Here is a 26,356-nt window from a genome sequence, read left to right as displayed (position 1 = left end):
CAAGGAGGCCAACAGAATTAGGGAGAATACCAGGAAAGGCAAAAAGTTTTCTGCTTTTCAGCAAATACTGATGCCTTCATGTATAAAACATCACCTACGCCTTTTTTCTTTTTCTCTTTCTTTCTTTCTTTCTTTCTTTCTTTCTTTCTTTCTTTCTTTCTGCTACATCTTTAGAAAGATTGAATTGGAAGTAATCAATGTGGGCTAGAGGATAATAATTGGAAAACTACTGAGCTTCCTTTCGGTTTCATCTTTTCAAGCTGAAGAGTCCTAAGATCTCATGGAAAGGGTCCAAAAAGGACCCAACTTCTGGAGAGCTACAGAAAGAAGCACCCCTCTAAGTGTGGGAACACCAGTAGTTCCAGAAACATATGAAAACTATTATTTGATGTAGTGATTGTAAACCACATGCTTTTTTTTTTTTTTTTTTTTTTTTTTTTACCATAGCATAGGAAATAAAAGAAGTTGAATGAGAATCAAGTAAATTTGGGCTTGCTTGGTTTTCTTGATAACGCTTCATTATTCTAGGGAACACCTCTAGCTTTTTAGGAACCACACCCATGTCTGAATATTCCTTGGTCAGAGATTGAATAGATTCTCTCTATGTGCCATTTCCTTATGTTTTGTTAGGCAGTGATTTTGAACTCTTGCTGGGTTTTCAGGCTTACTTTCCAGTGACTATTTACTGTTAAATTTGAGTATCATCTCAATACAATGAGTAAATCACATGTAGTTCTTATGGATATTAGTATTTGGGGGTAACGAATCCAAATCAGGTTTGATTGTCTAAAAATAATGGAGAGAATATTGATGCAGCTAACTAAAACCAGAATGTAAACTCTCCCTGTTGAGTCAGTCTTCTTCTCATGACGAATTTTTGTATTATAGGTTCTGATCAAGGTGGTGGTAGGAGATAGCACTTGTAGCCTCTGGGGTAGATTATAATTTTTAGACTCTAAAATGGCTTAGGAACTGGGAAAAAATAAGACACATAGAGTAGTTACATACATAGATACTATTAAATGTGTCTTTGAACAATGGGTAGTTTTTGAAACTACTAATACTTAGCTTCTAGTAAACGTGAAAAGATCTATGAAATCAATAAAAACATAAAGTAGGCAATTCTATTATTTAAAAAATGGTTGTGTACTAATAGGAAGATTTTTCTCTGGAAAACATTAAAATATATTCTGAAAACTAATTTTACTATAATATAAATGCTAACAAGAGTCTCCATAAAATTAGACATAGATGTAATGTCTTCCTCCTAATAAAGTTTAAAATAATAAAAACTAAAAGTAATTTTTATTGAAAGTCCTATAATGCTTCATAGTAAAATTAGAATAGTCCCATCAGAATCCATCAATTGTTGATGATTTTTCTATTTTTAATTACTGTCTCTCATATACACATACACACACACCCATCAGTAGTAGCAACGTTACGCTTACAAGAGTTTTGTTTTTTCCCTGCCTTTTAATATGAAATGACCTTTCACAAATTACTGTGACCTGAGGGCTTTTAAGAGATCAGGGTGGCCTTGTCTAGGCAAAACATTAATTTGACTGAGAATTAATGATTCTTTCTTTTTATTTGAAGCAAATGCTCTGTTTTGTCCGCTGTGATTCTTCTCTTTTGGGCCAGAAGAGCTACTGATGTTTGCTTCCAGTACCCCATAACAGAGATCAACACCAAATGATGACTGACCTTTTGCAATTATATATAATAACACTGTATTGGTTGAAAAATCAATTATTGGTTGAAAAATCAATCACCATATCTTCATATCTCCATATCTCCAGCTTTCTCTGACCACCCCCCCTACTGTTGACGTTTTTTTTGGATAGTAGTAATGACATAAAATGGACATTTTTCTGAGAACTTCATGACAACCCTTCACATAATTGGACATGAAGACCTTGCAGAACCAAGTTCATGTATGTTAGCTTTACACAAAAGCATGGTTTTAGTAACGATTTTGTTAAATCGTTTAGTAACGATTTTGTATTTGGTCAAATAAACAAACTTTATACATTTTTTTTCTATATCAGACTCTCTGTTTCTTTATTCTTTTAATACATCCACCTCCTTTTCCCAAATAATTCATGAAAAACAAACCAGCTGTTTTACATCTTCCACTTTTAACCCTGGAGGCTATTGAGTTAAAACATCTGATTCAGACTTATCATCTTCTAGACCAGGGGTTGGCAGACTTTGTAAAGGGACAGAGAGTAAGTATTTTAGGTCTGTGGTTCAGATGGTCTCTGTGGCATATTCTTTGTTTTTTAATTTTTTTTAATCCCTTTAAAATGTAAAAATGATTCTTAGCTCAGAGGTATAGAAAAACAGGCAGGTAGCCAGGGTGGGCAGAAGTTTGCAACCCTGTTACTGTAAGGATGAAGGTCTGGAGATGAGCGTTCTACCCGCGGTCATATAACTAGTTAGTAGTAGGGGAAGCATAAGAACCCTAGATTTTTAGGCCAGTCATTGTTCCCCACTATCCCTGTTATATAAATTTTACCATATTTCTTCGGGTTGCCATTCTGATAATTATGTTGCATTTTTGAGCCACTGTGAAACCTTTATCTTTTTATTCCCACTAAGCTTCAAGTTTATATACTTCTTTGAATTTATTATTTTGCTGCTTGAATTTGAAGGGCAGTATGAATGGTTGTTTAAATAAAATGCTTAATCCAGTTGGCATGTTTAAATTGGAATGCAAGAAATGCTTTAAAATTTCACACTGTTATAATGGAAGCTTCTTTTTTGTTTTTATTTATTTGTTATTGAGATTTTGGCTTTAAGATTTTTTTTCATTTGTATGTTTTATGATTTGATTTAAAAACCATTGTAACTGCTATGGCCTTTGATAGCATTGTTCTAGATTAATCTGTTATAGCTTTTTGTAATGTCCGTCTTTTACTATGTATTTGAAATGATTATATTAAGCATTCTTTTCTTTGTGCTTAAAATAAAATTATTTTATTTTTCAGGACGCATGGGAATAAATTTCCATCATCCAGGAACAGATAATATTATGGCACTTAACAGTAAGTCTTCATATGAAATGTTCTGTAAAATTAGCAGACAAGTTTACAGCATGTAATTTCCACTTTCCTAATTGTTCATTACATTTCAGCCTTCCACTTAGTCCAGGATAGACTGTTATTCTATACCTGTGGTTCTCAAAGTGTGATGCCTAGACCAGCAGCATCAACATCATTTAGGAACTTGAGAAAAATGCAAAATCTCAGGCCCTACTACAGACTTGCTGCATCAGAAACTTTAAGGATGGGGCCAAGAAATCTGTGTATTCACAAATTCTATAGGTGATTCTGATTTAGGCTACAGGTTGAGAACTGCTAATCTATACCAGGGGTTGATGAACTACAGCCTTATGAGCCAATTGTGGCCCACTGCCTGGTTTTATAAATAGTTTTATTGAAACACAGCTACACTTATTCATTTATGGATTATCTATAGCTGCTTTTGTGCCATAATGGCAGAGCCTAAAATGCCTGAACTATTTACTGTCTGGCTCTTTACAGAGAAGTTAGCTGGTCCCTGGTGCATACCATTGGGGTGGGGGAAGGAGGGAGGAGAGGAAGAAAGAAGGCAGGCAAAGGGAAAGAGGGAGTAGGGTAGAGAATGTGAAAGAATAGATCAACTTATTTATACATAACTGAGAATTTTCTCATTTTGGTAGATAGCCAACAGGTTCTTCAAAACTGGACATCAGGAGTCTCCCATTAGTGGAATTTGCATGGTATAGGTGGTCAGCTGCTTTGCAGGTCAGAAATGGTTTGTCAGTGTAATTGTTGGGTTGAGTTCTGGAGCATCAAAATCTAACCAGAAAGTCATTGTATTAGTTAATGCTGGATGAAAGGTCTGGCTGATAATAGTTCTCCTTTCTAGTGTCTGTGGACCAAGTAGCTTTGCAAAACAGTCTCTAAATAGAAATTGTCAGTTGTCAGAAGGACCATAAAAGCCATTGAATCCCTCAAGACTTAGGTTTTTTCCCCCCTATTAAGTGAGTGACATCAGATTATTCCTTGTCATCCTCCCAGATATACAAGCTGACTGTAGATACACATAGGACACATACTGAGTAAATCTAGGGTTATATACAATATTACCCTTTTCCTTCCTAAGATTGGAGTTGCTTAGGGCAGATTTTAGGTTACCTCTAAAATATGCATTCCACATTTCTTTTAGTTCTGACATGTAGCCTCCTTCCAGGGGCCACTGCTAAGAACCACTGGCATTGCTTGATGATCAGGTCCCAATCCACTGCATGCATATTTTGTTTTAAATAGCTAGTATCCACTCTTCTGGAGGGTCTTGGGAATAGTAAAAATTCTAGAACTACCCACCTTTCTTTTCTACTTTAAAAAAATTTTTTTTCAACGTTTTTTATTTATTTTTGGGACAGAGCGAGACAGAGCATGAATGGGGGAGGGGCAGAGAGAGAGGGAGACACAGAATCGGAAACAGGCTCCAGGCTCCGAGCCATCAGCCCAGAGCCTGACTCGGAGCTCGAACTCACGGACCGCAAGATCGTGACCTGGCTGAAGTCGGACGCTTAACCGACTGCGCCACCCAGGCGCCCCTCTTTTCTACTTTTTAAAAGAAAGGTCAATTTACCTTTAGATTATGGGACCTCTGTTTTTTTCCCTAGAAGTAGGTTCATTGGGGTGAGGATTAATAAACATGCTTAACTTGCTGAGCCTCAGCAATTTTGTGAAACTTTGTGAAAACACTTCAGTTAGGTGATGGGATCTAGAGTTGAATGTAAACGGAAAGAACAGCATGGTAGTGTGTCTGCCTGAAGGAATGAGTGTGTATTTTAGAAAAGACCTAATTTGCTATGGTGTGAGTCGTCTTCTGCAAGAGGAAGAGGATGTAATTTATGATTGTTCTGTGTACAAAATGAAGCTAAAAGACACTTCTTTTGAAAGATTTTAATTCTCTTTGATTTGATTTTCTTTAATTCACTGCTTTCAAATAAATTTTGTTTATGTTCTTTCCAGTATGTGCATGATGCTTAAATCCACCTTTTAGCCTCTAAATTTCCTCATCTGTAGGAGAAGGGGACTGAATTAGGTTCTCTCTCTCTTTTTTTTTTAATGTTTTTAAATTTATTTTTGACAAAGAGAGAGACTGAGCGTGAGCAGGGGAGGGGCAGAGAGAGAGACGGGAGACACAGAATCTGTGGCAGGCTCCAGGCTCTGAGCTGTCAGCACAGAGCCCGAGGCAGGGCTCGAACTCATGAACCGCGCAAGATCATGACCTGAGCCGGAGTCGGCTGCTTAACCAGTTGAGTCCTGAATTAGGTTCTCTTTAATGATTGTTTTCAGAATGAAGATTCAGTGAGTCTGTAATTTTTTTTTGTATTTATTTTATTTATTTTTTAATTTTTTTAATGTTTATTTTTTGAGAGAAAGTGTGAGCAGGGGAGGAGGGGCAGAGAGAGAGGGAGACACAGAATCTGAAGCAGGCCCCACCCAGGCTCTGGGCTGTCAGCGCAGAGCCAGACGTGGGGCTCGAACTCATGAACCGTGAGCTCGTGACCTGAGCTGAAGTTGGTTGCTTAACCAACGGAGACACCCGGGTGCCCCTAAATTTTTTGTTTTTAATGTTTATTTTTTTGAGATAGAGACAGAGTGTGAGCAGGGGAGGGGCAGAGAGAGAGGGAGACACAGAACTCAAAGCAGGCTCCAGGCTCTGCACTGTCAGCACAGAGCTCGATACAGGGCTTGAACTCACAAATTGTGAGATTATGACCTGAGCCGAAGTCGGATGCTTAACTGACTGAGTGACTCAGGCGCCCATGTAATATTTTCTTAAAGTACCAAAAGGATCATTTTGCCAATACCTATATCAAATGTTGATGAGTTACGCATATTTGCAGCATTATGGCAGATATCAGAGTGCATCTGTCTTCAAACGACTCTGGGTGCTGCCCTGTAGGATCCTCAAAGTAAACCATAAAAGCAACCAGAACTCGACATCTGCATTACTGTCAGTCCTCTTTCAAAGTGGACTCAAGCTATTTGGAACAAATAAAATATCATCCTTGGTGGGACCTACAGATTTTGACAGATTTGCTGTGATAAGGCTTTTCTTCCCTTTTGTGTGGTTGAGCCTAGCTCATCTAGTGACATACATATATGACACATACACAAGCACAACTGCATATTGTCTTTCCTTTTATGCCTACCATTTGTCAGCCCAACAGATATTGTCCTGGGACTTGTCTGTCTCCCTTCCCCTCAGCTTTCATATAGGAATAATTGAAATCGCTGAAACTTTATTGGTGCTTTTTGAAAGGGACTGGGTTGAACTGTATTTTCAGACAAAAAGGGACTGGCTAAGAAAATTAAAGAGAATTGGATCAATGCTTAAATTAAAAAAAAAAAAAGAAATGTCAGTCAATTGTGGTTCCTTCTTTCTTACCCTTTTTTGCTTTACAAAATCTGTGCTTCCTAATTCTGTACATAATGCTGCCATTCATTGTAAGTCAAAAAACTTCCATCCTTATTTTATTTCCTTGACTTTACCAGACGCAAATTTCTTCTAAAGACATCATGTTCTAGGCTCTCCTGACTTGATGGGCATGAACAGGAGTCATGGTGAGCATTCTCACTTCTCAGTACCACTTCCCAGCTTTGAATGGGCCAGTTTCCCGTGTTGTGGTGTTTTTAGTGCATGCCTTCCAGTTATCCTTTCCTCTGAGAATTGCCACTGCTCGTGTCATCTAGAAGATAGAAAATCGGGGTGGAGGATAGGAAAGCAACTTTAGAAAACAGTGAACCTGTAGACATGTAGGGTCTGGAAGAATTAGCAAGATTTGTGTAAGCCAAAGAATCTACTGATTTTCCCTATTCAAGACCATGAATCTGGTAAGAATTAGCCGGCTAACCTTTGGGGAGGAAACTAAGGAACACATCTAAATTTTGGCTTTTCCCAAAAAATATTAGGTCCTCAAGTATTATAGAGTATGGGAGGGAAGGGAAGATTGGGGGAAGAAATTCTGATCTGTCAGTAAGACCTGCCACTTGTCTGGTATTTCCAAAATAAAATTAGTTCTGAAACAACATGTCCCTTCCACTTAAACTGGTAATAGATTTTTTTCTGTGTAGTAATTCTTTCATTCTCTTCACCTTAACACCAAAAACACTAGAAGTTTGCATAATGTATTTTTATTTTTCCTGCTGGAGAAGGAAGGCTAGTGCAAGTGCTTCCAGCTATATATGTAGTAGTTCTATCAGCCAGATTTTTTTTAAACAGTAACAGTAGCTTTTGTTTTGTTTTGTTAAATTCTTAGGTATAGAGTTGAGCTTAGCAGTTGTGGGCTTGTATAGGGTTAATGTCTGACTTGATGATTTTTCTCTATTATGATGATCCTCCGAAAAGGATATTGGTGCTTTCATGATTAGTTAGGTGAATCACAAAGTTATGGTCAACTTAATGTTCAAAACCAGAATGCCTGGTCTTGTAATTTACTCTAAAAAATAATCATCGCCAAGAGTATCCACTTTCTTTTTTGACTGGTCAGCTCTTCTTTTTCGAAGTAGAGAATGGGCTTGGAAAACCAGTTTAGTATCAGGAGAGTTGCTTGATGAGTATGAACTTAGAAACAGGAAGAAGTGTTGCTAAAGGGTAGGATCATTCAGCTTCAAGAAGGCATCCTCTAAGCAGCTGGAAGGCGTGTAAAACCTGAGGATGGAGCAGTAAGTCAAAGAGCATCGCCAGGAAGAGCATCGTCTAGAACCAGGCAGATCTGGTTCCATTTCTTACAAGCCATTCTTCCAGCCACATTCTTAACTCCTAGGCCTCTGGTTTCTTCACCTGGAAAATGGAGGTAATGGTCACTGAAGTGGCCATTGATAAATCTTGTAAGGCTTAGCATCTTGCCTGACTAGGTGATAATGCTTTGGTGAGCTGCTATTGTGATTGCTCACATCAGCTTTATCGTTGCCTTTTAAAGTTTTTTTTCTTGCATGTTCCAAAACGCCAGTTTATATTATATTGGTTATATTTAGATACATGTTTTCCTGATTGGATTTAAGGCAGCAGACCTACAAGTCAAAGGACACAAAGTAAGAGCTTAGGTCTTGGAGGAGTCATGTGATAAGGATGGCAACTAGCCGAGCAGGTTTCTGAATCTAAGTCTCTCCTCGTTTAAAAACCTATTAAAGGACAGTTAGGATACTCTGACTACCTAATTGTTTTGTGAGATTTAGATGAGATTTGGTACATGTACAAATAAGGTGTTATTACTGCTGTACTTGGATAGTAGGAAGCAAAGTCTTATTCAGAGAAGATATGCCAGAGAATGATTTTTAGACAATAGTTTTGTGATGTAACAGTGTTTCAATTTTATTTAAATTAAAAAAGCTTCCATGGCATTTGTTTTCTAGTATCTTTCAGCTTGTTAACTAGAGTCTATTCCAAGATACAAGGCGTGAAGATTTAAAATTTTTATATCTTAAAAAACCACAAAGACATTCACCTGCTTGAGAAACTCCGAGGTCACCAATTGTTCACCAACTTATATATAGCTGACACACCAGGAAACTTGCAGCTTTAGTTTATGCCGTCTTCCACTTTTTCCCTCTTATTAATGCCTTGAATCTGTTTTGGAAGATTTTGCTTATATTTCTGTTTGAACTCTGGGTGGCTAGAGCATTTGTTGAATTGAAAGAGGATACGTGAAAAGGTTTCTCTATAAACTTTCAAGTTGGGCAGAGACTCCTGTGTGGTTGCAGGCTTCCTCTTCCTCCTCCTTTCTTTCTGTGCTGGGAGCCAGCTCCTTGGTGAAGGGCTCAGCTGAGAGGAAGTGGCAGAGGGCGAGCTGAACACATGACGCTTTTATGCCAAAATGGGAAGAGAGCCAGGTTTTCTAGAATTCCAAATGGAATTTTCCCAAGTTTGAAGAGCACATTGTATTCCTGTGTACCGTGAGTGGATATAAGTAAACAATTTTTTAGCAGAGCAATAAAATGGTGCAGGAATTATTTTGAGATTCTCAGATTGAAGACATGGTCTCTGAGTATTTTGAACTTTCATTTTTTTTGTAAGTTTTTTTAATGCTTATATTTTAGAGAGAGACAGAGACAGAGAGAGCAGGGGAGGGGCAGAGAGAGAAAGAGGGAGACACAGAACGTGAAGCAGGCTCCAGGCTCTGAGCTGTCAGCACAGAGCCCGACATGGAGCTCGAACTCCTGAACCATGAGATCATGACCTAAGCCGAAGTCAGGCGCTTAACCGACTGAGCCACCCACGTGTCCCTGTATTTTGAACTTTTAGAAGACAAGATCTAGTGCTGTTGGCTTCCATCTAAAGAGATTTAGAAGTAAAATCATTGTACAATTGTGGCATGAATATATTATAAAAAATGGCTAATTTAAAAATGAAAAATAGTAATTATAGGGATATATAATATTCTATAACTTTTAAGTTTATAACTTTTAAGTTATAACTTCAACTCAAGTTTCAAACTATTTTGAGTGGATGCTGTTTATGAATGTGGTAGGGGACCTAAAGGCATTGCTGTTTTGTTTTGTTTTGACCTTCTCATTTTACAGAGGGGGCAGCTGAGGTTCCAGAGACTATGTGAATTGCGTAGGGTGACGTGAGGGAGTCAGGAGCAGAACCTTTTGCTTCCAGGTTGAGGGTAATAACTTTTCCTTTGAATACTTAACTATTAAGAGTGATTGTATTATTTTTATACTAGTTTAGCACAAATACATTCTTGTCTTTGGGAAAATTGTTTTTCTAATATTACTTGTCACCCTAATTTTGCTCTGAATACTAAATAAAGCCTCTTTTCCTGACAAATAGAGTGATAAACCTGGTCTGCATGTCCTGACATTGAACTTTGTAAGTAAGTGAAGCCTGAAATATTCTTGACTTATTAATTGGATTTTGGAAGAAGTTCCTTGTGTGTGTGAATATGTCTAAAGTGCTAGGAATTGGGTGCTTCCAACCCAGTAATAAAGATGTAGGAAGCTGAAAAGTTACCTACTTTCCCCTGCAGACCTCCCTGTTTGCTTTCTCCACTTGTGTAGGCAGTAGAACCTGGACTTCCCATTTATAGGACTCATCACACTTATAATTGACTATTTAATGCTGGTCTTTCTCTTTAATACATGTGCTTCGAGAGAGCAGAGATTAGCTTTTATTCACAGCTGTTCACCAGCTTCAAGTACAATGCCTAACCTATTCAGTAGGTACTCAATATTGGAGACCAGCAGAGAGGGAAAGATAGCTCCAAGAAATTGTGAAAAGCATAGTGTAACAGCCTTAGAGAATATCCAGTCCACCATAGTTCCTTTATAAAAATTTGTTTTAATACTTCCTTTTGGAAGATGGTAATAACATATTTGGATCTAGCAATTAACAGTTTATTAAGTGCTTTCGTAGACCTCTGTGCCTTTGTAATGCATTTATGGGTTGGCAGGGTATGGTCAAAACCCACTTTCATGAACACCAGTTTTATCCCCTGATTCTTCTCTTATCCACACAAAACATGGGTATGTGATGGGGTAGCATATGAAATTGACATGCAGGTTTTTAAAAAAAATTTTTTTTAACATTTATTTATTTTTGAGACAGAGAGAGAGAGAGCATGAACAGGGGAGGGTCAGAGAAAGAGGGAGACACAGAATCTGAAACAGGCTCCAGCTCTGAGCTGTCAGCACAGAGCCGACGCGGGGCTCGAACCCACGGGCCGCGAGATCATGACCTGAGCCGAAGTCGGACACTTAACCGACTGAGCCACCCAGGCGCCCCTGACATGCAGTTTTTAAGATAAACCTGGAGACTTTAAGGCATATCCTAAGATTTCAACAAGTTTTAAGAATGCTTCATTATTTGTTTCCCACTGCTTTGGGGGAAGTTTGATAGAAAAGCTGAGAATCGTGTCATTCATTTCATCATTAGCGCAGCCTTATTTAAAACGTGGCAGGATCTTCCTTTTCTGTAGAAGGTAAAGGAACTTGCTGATGTCATACGGCCAACTAGTAGCCATCTATGGCTTGGACAGAGAGATTATTCCTTAATCTAACATGACTTCTACTCTTGGGTTTTTCCCAAAAAGATCACTCAGGTTTCATTTAGCTTCTTTAGGTAAGAGTTAGCTAAATAATACTTTATTGATTGTGGAGAGTGAATGTACCTCTGATCAGTTTTACTTTCAAAACATAGTCTCCCTTGTTAATGGCAGGAGTTTTAACTACTCTTTTACTCAGACCTTTAGTATGTGCAGATGAGTGTCTTAAATTTGAACAATGACTTGGTATGCAGATGATCCCTAGGTAAAATTAAGGAGGTGAAACTTTGCCTTCTTTTCTTTGTTATCCTATGCACAATATAGTGGGGATAATGCAGTGTTGGGAGGGCCAAACAGATCTGAATTTAAATCCTGGATCCATCACTTACTTGCTCTGTGACCTCGGACAAGTTACCTAATTTTTAAAATTAAAAAAACATTTTTTTTAATATTTATTCATTTTTGGGAGACAGGGAGACGGAGTGCAAGCAGGGGAGGGGCAGAGAGAGAGAGGGAGACACTGCATCTGCAGCAGCTCCAGGCTCGGAGCTATCAGCACAGAGCCCAGACACAGGCTCAAACCCACAAAGTGCAGGATCATGACCTGGGCCAAAGTTGGATGCCTCACCGACCGAGCCACCCACGTGCCCCTGTTTTTTTAAATTTTAAATGGAGTTTTTAATCCCTTCTTTACAAACAGTAGGGTCAAGTGTGCAATGCTCCTGTTACCAAACCTGGCAATAAATACACACTTAACAAATGCTAGCCTCTGCTTCTTCCCTCTTCTACCTCTAGTTTCTCCTTTCTTCCCCTTTGGGTTAGCAGTAATTCTTAATTCCAGTTATACAATCAAAATGGGAACAAAAATAGAAAATACCTGTGACCCAGCATCAGAGACTGTAATTTAATTGATTTGGGATCAAGCTTGGCTGTGAGGTGTGGGCAAGAGGTGGATGGAAAAGACCACAATTAGAATTTACCTCTTGGGAGATCCAGTGCTGCTCCTCCGACTCCTTGCCGATGTCTGTGCATGAAGGCATCATGTAGCATAAGGACTGTGCTATGCACTCCCTCCTATTCTTTCTTCCCTGTCGAAGCTTGGTCTGCCTTTATTGTTCCCTAAGATTTTCCCAAGTTCAGGTCAGAAGAAGAAGCTGTTTTGGGGAGGTCAGGGCAGGGGTGAGGGGAATGAGCAGCTCTCCATGTTGCGGGAGCTCTTCCCAAATTCTCAAGTCAGTTCCTTTCCATAACTTTCTTCCACGAAGGAACCCTCCTTCCCGCATGAGAAGAGCCTTATTGATAGGGAAGACACAAGGAACAGTGACCAAGGGGCTGGGCCTTTGGTTCTGCTTATGCTCCTGAGCACACTGGCACCCATTTTGTTTACCCTCTCTTCTCTCTGTATAATTTCCTACTTTATTTGGAGTTCAAAAATGTAGAATTAGCAAGTGTTGGCTGTCCTGAACAGTCTAGAAATTGAGCATTTATATAAAGTTTGAAGAGACCTCATGAGATTTTGACATAGTGGTTCAGAAAAGATGGTTTGTTGAGAATATATGCCAAATATTTGGGTGCATACCTCTATAATAGGCCTGACCTGATCTGGACACATTGATCTGTGTAAAATATAATGTACTCTGGCATGTGATTAGAATTCTCAGGACTTTTCTTGATATCTTCCCCTTTTTTGGGGGGGAGGGGCAGTTATTCTATCATTTAGTATCGTTCTACTGAAATAAAAGTAAGGTGATAGTTACTCGCTGTGGAATGCTATTAGGCCACAGATGTGAAGGGCATAGACATCACCTGATGTGGGGCGATGTGCATGCACACTCTCTCCAAGTAGGGATAACAGAATAATGCAGAGATTCTTTAGGTTTGTTTCCAGAGAAATCTTGTCAGATACAACAGACTTAGATTGATTTTCTTCTGCTTTCATGAGGAGTTTAGGAAATGAATTTAGAAGTTCTGAAGTGATACTTTGATAACGTACCATACACTGAGATTCCATAAGTAACCTATATGGTAAATGTACTTTGGAGACTAACGTAATACTGGGTGTGAATGGACACTGCAAGATGGTATAGAGAAGCCTCGAACTTACATTTTGGGCAAGATGGAAAAAATAATAGTGGATGGAAATGGACAGAGGAGTTCAGGGGTTCTTACCGGGTGGAGAATAGATGTCAAGACATGGATATCTAGATTCTTATGCAAACTAGATAAGTACTTATATTATATTGATACTATGGGAAAAGTGGACTGAATTGGTGTGACTAAGATGAGGATTTGAAACGTGGTTGGGGTCAGATGGTGAAGGGCCTTGTTTTCATGAGAAGCTTGGACAGACAAGTGTCTTCCTGGAAAATTACGTTCATCCAAAGGAGAATGTTCAAAATGATATGGATTATGAAAAACCATTTATTATGAAGAGTAATTAAATGTATTTTTGTTATAGAAAAGGGAAAACCAAAAGATAAAGCAATGACCCTCAAATAAAACTGGGATTAGGCTGGGATCTATTGTTAAGGAAAATAGAGAGACACATGTTAGAAGGAACTTTCTACCTTGTAAGAAGGGTCCTACCATAGAGTGTAGATCTTTAGTTTTCTAATCTTGTTCTGTGGAACCCCAGTATCCCAGGAGGTACTTTAAAGGCCACTATGGGGGAAGGGTACATGACAGGTTGGGCTCTGGATCCCGGTGCTGCTCCGGGGAACAACATATTTCGTATCTGTTGGAGTTTGTTTTGGGGAGGACAGGGAGTTCTGCTGGGAAAAAAACAAGACTGGAAGAGGCTGCAGTGAGTCTCCTTAGTCTCATTTTAAGGTATTCTAGCTGAACTAGGTCGAACACCTTTGTTTTGGTTACAGAAGTAATTCCTGTTTTGTTTGGGAGATTGACTAAAAGTCTAGGGTTCCTATAAGATTTTTTAGGCAGTGAAGTAGAACATTGCAAAAATTCAATTGTTTAGGATGCAGGATACAGTTACATATGTTATTAATGACCATTAGATTTTGTGACCAATCCATAAAAATGACTATTAAAAATACTGATTTTAATTCATAAAGTAACAGCTTTAAATGTAATGACTACCAGAAAACAATAGTGCTGTGGTAGTAATAATGAAATAAAACAAAAAAATGGGGGTGAGAAGTTCCTTTTTTTATTAAACTTGGATTATGCTACTAACAGCAAATACTTTTAAAGGATGATGGGGGTGCCTGGGTGGCTCAGTTGGCTAAGCATCTGACTGTGGCCCAGGTCATGATCTCGTGGTTTGTGAGTTCGAGCCTGGCATCGACCTCTGTGCTGACAGCTCAGAACCTGGAGCCTGCTGCAGATTCTGTGTCTTCCTGTCTCTCTGCCCCTCACCTGCTCATGTTCTGTGTGTCTCTGTCTCTCTCAAAAATAAATAAATATTTAAAAAAAATTTTTTTAAAAATAAAGGATGATGAAGTTGTAGTAATTCTAAAGGGAATTGCCAAGTGCTTTCAAGGACTGAAATACTGGCTCTTCAGTCTTGATAGCTAAGATTACTTTACTAGGGCTGCATAGGCTGGATGGCTTGAACAGCAGAAATTTATTTCCTCACAGTATGGAGGCTGGAAGTCCAAGATCAAGATGTCAGCAGGGTTGTTTTTTTCTGAGGCCTGTCTCCTTGGCTGGCAGAGGGCTGGCTGCCTTCTTGCTGTGACCTTACGTGGCCTTTTCTGTGTTTCTGGGCATGCCTGGTATCTCTTCTTCTTATAAGAACACCAGTCTTACTGGATTAGGGCCCTATCCTTATGACCTCATTTAACCTTAATTACCTCTTTAAAGATCCTGTCTTCAAATAAGTCACACTAGGGATTAGCACTTCAACCTATGTATTTTGAGGGTACACATTTCAGTCCATAACAACCGATGAATTGATAAATTGTGGTATTTCCATACTATGGAATGTTACTCAGCAATAAAGAGAAACAAAATATGAACACATGTAGCAGCATGGATAAAGCTCAAAAACATTATTCTAAGTATAGGAAGTCAAACACATTGATTGTATTAATATGAAGTTGTAGAAAGGGCAAACAAAACAGTACAGAAAGCAGATTAATGTTTGCCAAGGACCATGGTTTGGGGGATTGGGTCAACAGCAAAGGGGCACAAGGAAGTTTTTTAGGAAGATGAACTGTTCTGTAGGATAGAACTCAGTGGTGACACGACTATATATAATTATCAAAACTGGCCAAACTGTACATTTACAGGGAATTAGTTTTACTGAATGTAAATAATACCTCAACTTAAACAAAGAATAAATGGTTTAGAACCAATGTGGACTGGATTCAGTCCCAACTTTGCATAGCTGAACAGCGTGGAGCCCGTCATCCTTTCTGGGCCTCCGTTTACCCATCTGAAAACGTATATTATGATAGCTGCTCATGTTACTTTTTAGGATTGCAAATTGAATAGAAAGATTCGTCTGAGAAAAATGGGTAAGAATCAAAATGAGAAGACTAGGAGGAAGAGATTTTAAAACATCCAAATACTTTATGTGAATATAATAGTTGAAAATGTATCCCATCCTTTCAAGCATCGTTTTTACCTGCTAAGTTCATATTGTTAGGTGAATATAATAGTTGAAAATGTATCCCATCCTTTCAAGCATCGTTTTTACATGTAAGTTCATATTGTTTATGGAAAAATTGATCTCTTTTCAATTATAATTTGCTATATCTGAGAATCATTGGGCTAAAACTGTCTTCCCTGTCATTATAAAGACAAAGGTAGAGAAGGAGCATTTATGGAACAAACTCTATCACTCCTGCTTTTTGGGAATTAATCTAATTACAGAAGGGGGAGCATTTTTGTACTACCTTTGAGATCTTAACCCATCTTAGGTGGAGTTTTTTGCATGACTAATACTTAGATGGAAGCTGAAAGGGACCATTAGATGTTTGAATAGAATTTAATTTTACATACTGAAATGGTATTCAAAACATAAGTTCATAAGGTGTTTTTAAGAAACTGATTTTATAACAAGGAAAGTAATTAACAATTTGTTCCTGCAGTTGACTTTTAACAGTCTTGGCAAATATTTCCAAGCCAGTTTTTTAAATGTTGTACTAAGGTCTTTATCTTGTTCATTTGTTTTACATCAGTATAGCATCCTAGGGACTGCTTAAGTTCCTGAAATGGTGCATGCTACTTTGATACACAATAGAACAGAGATCCTTCTCTCTCTGGCCCTCTTCCCTTTGTCTCTCTATCTCATTTTTGAGCCTCTGTGGTGGAATCTGTATATGATGTTACTTTGCTTAGAGAAACTTTAAGTTTGGGTGAATCTATGTAGCTGAAGAATTAGTTTAGGTTTTAAATCAGATCATAACATGCCCTTGAGGAATCACTTGTATGACTGCAGCCATTTAAGACCCAAGTGTAGGTCAAGTCATAAGAGTAACAGGTAATTCATTTTACTTTATTGCCTCATATGCTTAATAAACCATAACATTAACATGAGAGTACCATTCACAATGTACTAGTCATTGATCATGTAAACTTATTTTTAGAGTAACTCTGTTATATCTCATTGTAAAGTACATGTACCTTTTTATATTTATTCTGATATATTAAAAATCTTTAATTTTTCAATTTTGAATTATTCAAATTTATGACTTTTTAAAAAGATTTTTTTATTTTTAAGTAATCTCTACACGAAACATAGAGCCTGAACTCACAACCCTGAGATCAAGAGTTGCATGTTCTACTACAACTCTTACAGCCAGGCACCCCCAGATTTATGACTTAAAGACTATAAAAATGTTAGCATTATGGACTTTCTGCATTAATCTTATAACCTTTTATCCCAGTGAATCAATTTAAAAATAAAATTTTTGTAATGTTTTCATTTTTATTAATAGAACTATAATATACATCCAAACAACGCACAAATCATAAATATATAACTTGATATACTATTACAAATTGAACGCACCCATATAACCAGTACCTGGATCAAGACCAAAACATTACCATCACCCCAGAACCCCCCTCAGTCTGCCTTCTAGTTAATACCCTTAACCAAGGGTAACAACTACCACAATTTCTAAAAATGAAATGTAATTTTTTGTGAGTTCTAAAAGTAATATATGTGAAACGGTGAAAAGAACTTTATCTGTAATGATGATGATGATTAAATAAGAATTAAAGTTCTTAGAGGCACTGCTTAGGATACATATCATGTCTTACATCTGGTATAAATCCATACTAGCATATAATGTACTATACAAATGGAATTAGTCATATTTACTCCCCCCCCCCCTTTTTTTTTCTATGTGGGATCATTTTGTGCAGACTCATGATAAGTTTATGTATTCAGTATTCTTGTTTAAAAATCATATTTGTTCTCAAGAGAAGGCATTACTTTTGTGTTCCCAGATTTCTCTCCTTGGTGTTCATTTCATTACATCTCCCTTAGGGAAGAGTTTGACTCTAATTAGTCTATTTGCAAGTGGCCCTCGTATGAGCAAATCTTTAATCACCCAGCAGAGGTGGCATACATTCTAAAGGCCATCAAGGCATTTGTTACTCCTTCCCTTGATTACACACACAGCTAACAACATATATTTGTTGAATACCAACTTGGTATAGAGCATTCTACCAGGTGCATTAGAGGATAGTAAAAGATATACAAGGTAATGACCTTGGTCTCTAGGCATTTAACAGTATAGTGAGGTGGTTGCAAGTGTGGACTCTGGAGCCAGAGTGCTTAGATTCACCACTCACCACTTCCTAGCTGTAAGATTTTAGGCAAGATACTTAATTTTGTGTCCCATTTTCTTCATCTATAAGAAGAGGCTAATAAGAATTCTTATTTCATAAAGTTATGGGGTATATTAAATGACATTGATACGTGCAAAGCTTTTGAACTGTTCTGGAACATAGCAAGTACTAATTAAGTGTTAGCTGCTATAATAATAATCACCATAGGGATGATAGATAAAATTCTGAAATTAGGACCAGGGTTGCACATAATTAAATTACACAATGAATGATGAAAACAAATTGAAGCTTCTCACAAAACTGCTTTAAATTGGTTGCCTATCCCTTATGCTGTCTTGCCCCTGTATCAGTCACCAAGCTGACATGAACCAATTTACTGTCTTTTTGATAAGAAATGAAAAAAAAATCCATAAAAATCATGAACTGTTTAAAGAAGCTTTGATTAAAACTCCCAAGTATGCTTTTGCAAGCCTTACCCATCTCCTCAGCTCAGAATGCTCCTCCTCACCCCCGAGACTGACTGGATCTATTCACTTCATGTTCTCTATTACCTGAAAATTCGGCAGTTGAAGACTCGAGTGAACAGCATTCTCCTTATCCTTTGGGGTGTTAAGGTCTGATGAGTCATTTGTACCTTGGTATTGTAATCAGATTCTTTTTCATTTGAGCATCTGGCCAAAAATCAGATATAATGAAAGCATGGGAATTTGTTGTTTGGGAGAGAAATGAGTAATTTTGAAATACAGAATGTTTTATTTCCTCTCTAAATAGAGGTTTGTGGTGGGGGTTTTGGGCAGTATGACATCATTGGGGATGGGGGAAGGGACAAAGAAATAGGTGTACAACATCAAAGCATACTTAATCTCTTAAGCATACAAAGTCCTCTTAATCTAATAGTGCTGTCTATTAGTATTAACTCATCCCTATTATTATAAATGAAGTAGGCTTTTGGGGGGCCAAACTAGGAAACTACCACTTACTGCATGGTAGTTATGTAAGGAGATGAATTTTACATGGGGAGATATTTATGCAAATATATTTATGTGGGGAGATGAATTCCAGGTTCCCAACAATGAAAAGGATAAAAATTCCTTAATTTTTACTTTTTTTGGAATGCGTCCCTTTTGTAAGTGATGTAAACAGTACTGCTGTGTAAATTCAGAAAAGGTTGTGTTTTTTTTTGTTGTTGTTTTTTTTAAATTTTCTTTAACATTTATTTATTTTTGAGACAGAGAGCATGAACAGGGGAGGGTCAGAGAAAGAGGGAGACACAGAATCTGAAACAGGCTCCAGGCTCTGAGCTGTCAGCACAGAGCCGGACACGGGGCTTGAACCCACGGACCGCGAGATCATGACCTGAGCCGAAGTCGGACGCTCAACCGACTGAGCCAACCAGGCGCCCCAAGGTTGTGTTTTTTTTAATTGAAGGTTATAGTGATGGGAGAAGTTAGGGAGAAAGTAGGGCTTGAACTGGAAAATTCTTTTTAATATTTATGTAATGGGAAAGTGAAGGGGCCAAATGTGTGTAGGCGAGGGTATGATGTCTGAAGAAAAGTGGGAACTAGCGGGCCAACTGGTATTTCAACTTTCTAGCTGAAAAGTCTGAATTCTTTTTCTAGGAGAGAAATCGTTTTCTTTAGTGCTACCTTATACTGCAAATGTAACCGCAAATTATCACTGTTTCTTGTTTTGATTTGTTTTAAGCTAATATTATAACATGTCATTGACACTTTAAAAATGGATTAAATAGAGTTCTCATTTGTTTTATAGAACCTGAGTTTTCAAATTTGAAAAACTTTCTACTTTGAAAGTTATTTTAGATGACAGGATCTCCTTGCAATATATATATATTGCATATGCATATATGCATATATATACACACACACACATATATATATATATATATATGTGTGTGTGTGTGTGTGTATATATATATGATACCATAGTCTAGCTCTAGTAAATGTTGTAATAATGCATTCTGTGGGCCTTGAGTTTTGAAAGGGAAGAAAATCTTCAAAGCACTTTATTTTTCAATATGCCCTGGGATGTACCCAGTACTTAATCCCTTTCTACTTTTTCAGTTCACTTCTTAGGTGAAAAAGATATGGTTTTCCCCCCGTTTGTGATGCTGTGTGGAAAGTAAATGGGGAGACCAAAGAGACTTCACTGAAATTTTCACACAGACACATCACATTCTGTAGAACCAGAGTTAATTGTGCATTAAATTTCTATATAGTTTTTAGGGGACTCTATTTGTGGGGTTTATATGTAGGTGTGTGTGTGTGTGTGTGTGTGTGTGTGTGTGTGTGTGTGTGTATGCACATGTGTGAAGAAATTCAGAGTGACCGCCATACACTACAGTTTTTAATTTAGAATGAATGTTTTCCTTTAAAGTGATGTCTGATGGTAATACAGCACAAATGAAGATTGATTAATCAGAAAAAAATTTAAAAGAACTCTGTCTATATCTGATACAGATAATGGACCACAGCATAAATCCTTATAAGACTATGTAACTTAAGCACCCATTGTATCTTTGTCAGTGGCTGCCATATCCAGGTGAATTTCTCTTTAAGATTATGTTTTAACTTGTGCTTCATAAAGGTTTTTCTTTTTTTTTTTTAAATATATTATCTCTGCAGTCGAGTTGAACAGTATCTCCAGATTAATTCTGAAAATACTTAGAAAAGGTTTATGTGAATATTTTTTTATTTCTAAATTCACCATTTTGATAAAGATACCCATGGTTTTCTTCTGTGTTTACATGCAGCCAGGAGCTATGGGCGGAGACGAGGTAAATTTTTTAATGAGATCTTTTGCTTGCCAAATTGTGAGTAAATATGAGTGTGTGTGTTTATACCTGTGTGTGTGCAAAACAATAATTATTGTGTGGTATGATGTTCTAGCTTATTTTAGCAAAATAATTCTCATCACTTTCATTATAGTTGTTTTTTGTTGTTAGTTGGTAGTTTGTTCTTTTAATCCTAATATAGACATAGCAAAGACTATTTATTTCTACCTGGAAATTTTTGTTATGTGATTTATTATGATCTTGAGAGAATAAAGGCCAAGCATAATTTTGTGTGTGTGTGTGTGTGTGTGTGTGTGTGTGTGTGTTTTATCCACTGTGTTCTTTTCATACTATTTAGAAAGCAAAAGTTAGGTTTTAGAGGGCAATTCTTGATCTTAGTAGATTTACTGGTGAATTCTTTAGTGTTAATCCAGAAGCAGATTTACCTTGAAGGTAAAGAAGCTTAAGTTGTAGGGACCCTCACTTTCAAGGGACTCCCTCTTTACCTTATTTTTGTGTTCTTTTTCTTGAAGCAGACCCCCAAATTGTATAGGCTCTAAGCCCCATAAACTTGCATTGTCTCCTGATCCCACCCAAACAAAATAATACTGCTTTTATTTGTATAATGCCATTACCTTTCTACAGCATTTTTCTATCTGTAATTCATTCAAATAATTTTATTAAGTTGGTAGGGTAAGCCTAATGTAGTGTTTTGTTTTTTGTTTTTTTTTAAATTCTTTTTTTTTAACGTTTTAATTTTTATTTTTGAGACAGAGAGAGACAGAGCATGAACGGGGGAGGGGCAGAGAGAGAGGGAGACACAGAATCGGAAGCAGGCTCCAGGCTCTGAGCCATCAGCCCAGAGCCCGATGCGGGGCTCGAACTCACGGACCGTGAGATCGTGACCTGAGCTGAAGTCGGACACTTAACCGACTGAGCCACCCAGGCGCCCCCTAATGTAGTGTTTTGAAGGAGTATGAGATTTAGGGTCAAAGACCTAGTTTGTAATCACTGCTTTATTGCTTCTGTCTGGTATCTTCATCTGTAGATTATGAGGTAGTAAAGCCAATCTTGTCCAACTTTAAGAGTGTTAGTGAAGTTATAGTGTAAAAAATGGGAGAGGAAAACCTATTTGTGTACACTAAAAGCATTCCACCAGTATAAGCTGCTTTGGGACTCACTTGCAGAAGCTGGGAGAGATGAAGTGATTTACTTGCTATGTGGTCTCAAGTTAAAGTCAGAGCCAGATCTGGAACCTTTGTCTTTTGGTTGCTTATTGAGTGCTGTTTACCTTTCATCAGGCTATCTCTGATGTTGTAATTGAGTTTTAAAGAGAAGTTAATAATATTACATTCATAGTATTTTATTATTGATTCCACAGTAAATATTTGTTGAGTAGATGGATATTGGCAGAACCTAATAAGTATTTGAACTACCATTGAAAACTTCTTTCATGATGGAATCGTATCATCAGTTTTGTTTTCAAATCGTGGTGAAGAAAAACATTTGTGTAGTTGATTATTTTTTAGCTGTAGAAAATTACCATTTAATATTTTTAACCTTCTTGTTTATAAATTGAAAGCATAGATAATATTACTAGAAATCATTCTGTACTATATACATATAGTTTTTCATGTTGGTAGAAAATTGATCACTCTTGAGAAGGAATAAGGAAAGGACACTTTTTAAAAAAATTTTTTTTAATGTTTATTTATTATTGAGAGACAGACAAAGAGCGTGAGCAGGGGAGGTGTAGAGAGAGGGGGAGACACAGAATCTGAAGCAGGCTCCAGGCTCTGAGCTGTCAGCACAGAACCCGACGCGGGGCTCGAACTCACAAACTGTGAGATCATGACCTGAGCCGAAGTAGGACGCTTAACCAACTGAGCCACCCAGGCACCCCAGGAATGGACACTTTTATACAGAAAACAGACACCATCTGGAGGGTAGACAGCAGGGACTAGCGTCTCCACTTCTTATGTACCGATCAGTTACCACACCTTGCCAGAGTTTTTCCTCTAGTGTCTCAGGCCTCATTTCTATTGTTTCTTTCTTTCTGAAATACCACTTTGTCCATGTCATGCTCCTCTTCCATTTAGGACCCCCATCATCTGGCTTCTCCCAGTTTCACCAGCCTCATTGTCTCCATTTTTTCCATCCCACCTTCCCCTATCAGTCTCCGTACTTTCCCACAGGCTGGCCATCGTAAGTACTATCCACCCTTCCTCTCATTTCCTTATCTAAAGCCTATCCTTAGTTCATGCATTTATGCCGAATTTAAGCCTTCCCTCTCCCAGGAAGCCTTGCCCAGTGCCTTGTAGGCAGCCTTTTCCTCTGCTTCTACTGTCTTACATTCTTCCTGTTTTTTCTGTACATTCTGATTCTTCCACTGGAGAGAAGTTCTTTGAGGACAATTGTGTCTTATGCCTAGTACTGTGACCTACATGCAATTAGCACTTATTAAATGTTTATGGATGAGGATTGTTTTTGAAGTAACACCCTACATCTATGCAGACCAGAATATAGCATCATATTTTTAAACAAATTATTTTACTTTTACAAATCATAGTATATTAAATACCAGACATCAAGAATGTTAAGATCACTTGTAATTTCTAAGGTCCTGAAAAAATTACTCTTTTATTTTCTTGTTACCTTCCCCATATCTATTTGTAGTTTGACTTAATTGTTTTCACAAGCATGGTCGTATTTGCATCAAGTGTTATGCTAAACACTGCCTAGAATGACTTGGTCCCTGCTCGCCGTAAGTGTGTAGTTTGCTAGTTGTCAGTGAAGAAGATAATAATGATGAGAGAGAGAGTGTGTGTGTGAGAGAGAGAGAGAATATTAAAAGACTGAATGTTGACTTTCTGTAATGACAAAAGACCAGGTAGAGAATTTTCGTTCCATGCTTTTATCTAGTCTTTTATTTCCAAAGCTGAAAAAGAAGTCATCTTACTTAAATGTAGTGACATAGCCATGTGAGATGGGGCAGGTGTACCACATATTTATTCTCATTTCCTAAAATACACTCATTTGGGCCACTGCTGCATAGTATAAATTTTAAAGTGGCAGATTTCCTCATACTCGTTTATTTGTGTGATCAGGGATTATATTAATTATTGATTTCTTTCCTCTAAAGTTTAGACTTTCCCACAAAAGCATAAAAAGTGAACTTGCTGGAATTTAAATAAAGATTTAAGAAAACTCATTGATGTATGGCACTTTATCTATGATTAAGATTTAGCTATAACTCATTCTATGCATTACATATACATGTTGGTAAATATTTTAGGAGTAGAAAGCAAAGGGAATTATTTGTGACAGTTTTGAGATCTCTCAGTAAGGATTAGGCCAGTGGAATCTTTCACCTCTCCTAATACACCTGGGAAAGTTTTCTGGAATAGGTAGAATTTCAGGAACTATTTGGATAATGGAAGAGGAGTGGGAAGCAAATGTTTCCAGGTATGTGATTCAACTTAAAAAAAAAAAAGCTTCAAGGTGAGATTGGCATGGCCAGATCCTTGGAGCCTATGTCTCTGAGTGTATGCATTGGGGGCCAGCTGGAGAGGAAAATTTGCAGTGAAATGGTCTGTGATGCCCTGATGAATGGTTTTTGAAACAGAGGGTAAGACTCCTAGACACAGATATGTCCGGCTTTAGGAAGAGGGTTTCATGATCAAGTAATGAAAACAGGAGAGAACTTGGACATCAGCTGAAGGCTTAGATAGGAAAAAAGTCCTGGAGGGTAGACCTTGGCAAATCAAGCACTTCCAATAGTGTAGTTGAAACAGAAGTAGGGAGGCAGAATTAGATGTGTAAGAATAGGACTGCTTGGCGATGAAAAAGAATGAAATCTTGCCATTTGCAACAGTGTGGATGGAACTGGAGTGTATTGTGTTAAGTGAAATAAGTCAGGCAGAGAAAGACAAATATCCTATGATTTCACTCATGTGAAATATATATATGTGGAATATAAGAAACACAACAGATGAGCATAGGGGAAGGAAAGGAAAAATAAGCTAAAAACACAGAGGGGGGCAAACCATAAGAGAATCTTATACAGAGAACAAACAGGGTGGCTGGACGGGAGATGTGCGGGGTGATGGACTAAGTGGGCGATGGGCATTAAGGAAGGCACTTGTTGGAATGAGCACTAGGTGTTATATGTAAGAGATGAATCACTGGGTTCTGCTCCTGAAACCAGTACTACACTGATGTTAACTAACTTGAATTTAAATAAATAAGTTAAAAAAAATTTTTTTTAATGTTTATTTATTTTTGAGAGAGAGACAGAGACAGAGCATGAGCAGGGGAGGGGCAGAGAGAGAGGGAGACACAGAATGTGCAGCAGGCTCCAGGCTCTGAGCTGTCAGCACAGAGCCCAACAAGGGCTTTAACTCACAAACTTTGAGATGATGACCTGATCATGACCTGATCATGACCAGTCGGACGCTTAACAGACTGAGCCACCCTGGTGCCCCTAAATAAATAAATTTTTTTTTAAATTAATGATTATATATAAAGTATTTATCCAAGTGTATTTCCCATTATACCCATTTTTGTTTTAAAGATGTGTTTCATTAGACAGATGTTGATTTATCTTCCCATATTCCCCTATAGAATCAAAATGATTCCAAATAATTTTAATATTTTTTTCTGGAGTATTCTGGCATTCTATAAGCTTTGATATATCTCTTCCTATACACTGCAGACCCTGTTAGAAACTAGACCAACAGATAGTGTCATACAAGATATTTGACTACACATTTCACACCTGTTTAAAATATATGTTACCTTTTTCATATGAGCTTTTAAGGTCTCTGGGAGACTTCTGTCCATAAGTAGACATGTTGGTTCTGCCAGTACTCTTGATGTTTAACAGAATTTCTTGAAAAGCAGCAAGGAAAATATAAAATATTCTTTTAAACAATGTAAATGAGCAAATACAAAGAATGATCAGTTACTTTACTAGTAGAGTTACTATTATAAAATGTACTTCTGTGTACATTTAATCCATAAAAATCTATTGACATGATATGAGGTATTAATCTTAGGTAATAACAGAGGTTCTAAAAATCCAATGAAACAAACTTGGGTTTCAAGTTGAAGTTGGGTCTTTTTGCCAAAAGTTTGGTGAAGGGAGGAGAGATCATCTCTGTCAGTGAGACCATGATACAGACATGGCATCCTGCTAATTCAAACATGGTTATGTGAGTTTTGTCTAAAGGAATGTATGGTCCCTCAGTGAGACACGGACAGCTGAAGAAATTCCTGTTTATGGTTATAATATCTGAAACATTACTGCTTATAGTAATAGGGAGATTTGAGCACAGGAAATGGTGAGGGGAATAAGATCACTGGTGTTTTGTTTTTGCAAGAAGTTGGTCTGGGAGGGTTTTAAACAATGACACAGGGGTTCTGAGCTGTCCACCCAAATTGCATTTGTGTGCTTGTGTGCTTACTTGGGGTTGGATGCAGTGCTAGACTCTAGATGTGTTCTGTCTCCCTACAGAATGTTCATTCTAGTAGGAGAGGGACAATAAATAAGGGAAAGAAACATTTCCATACTCGATAATTGTGAAGAGTGCTAGGCAAGAAAAATGGGAACTTCCCTCTAACCTAGGATAGTTTTCTCTGAAAAGATGTTATTTAAACTGAAACCCAAAGGATGGGAAGACAGGTATCTTTAAGGAAAATTTCTCTTGTGGAAATTTTCAAACATACACAAAAATAGAACAGTT

General features: G+C 37.6%; 1 protein-coding gene across 7 annotated transcripts in view; it reads left to right on the top strand.

Annotated features, from left to right (window-relative positions):
• Positions 1-26,356, top strand: part of CPEB3 (cytoplasmic polyadenylation element binding protein 3) — a 188,760-nt gene that overhangs the window by 76,809 nt on the left and 85,595 nt on the right. For 5 of the 7 annotated variants that reach the window (XM_042909055.1, XM_042909058.1, XM_042909056.1 and 2 more), the window contains 2 exons: positions 2,994-3,050; positions 20,592-20,615. In XM_042909055.1, the coding sequence (XP_042764989.1) occupies positions 2,994-3,050; positions 20,592-20,615 (81 nt within the window). The remainder of the gene's footprint in view (positions 1-2,993; positions 3,051-20,591; positions 20,616-26,356) is intronic. The other 2 variants (XM_042909059.1, XM_042909061.1) reach the window with 1 other exon arrangement.

The sequence above is a fragment of the Panthera leo genome, chromosome D2, assembly GCF_018350215.1.
Source record: "Panthera leo isolate Ple1 chromosome D2, P.leo_Ple1_pat1.1, whole genome shotgun sequence".
In the NCBI taxonomy this organism is placed as follows: domain Eukaryota; kingdom Metazoa; phylum Chordata; class Mammalia; order Carnivora; family Felidae; genus Panthera; species Panthera leo.
The sequence above is the reverse complement of the archived record's forward strand: the minus strand, read 5'-3'. Positions and strand labels throughout refer to the sequence as shown.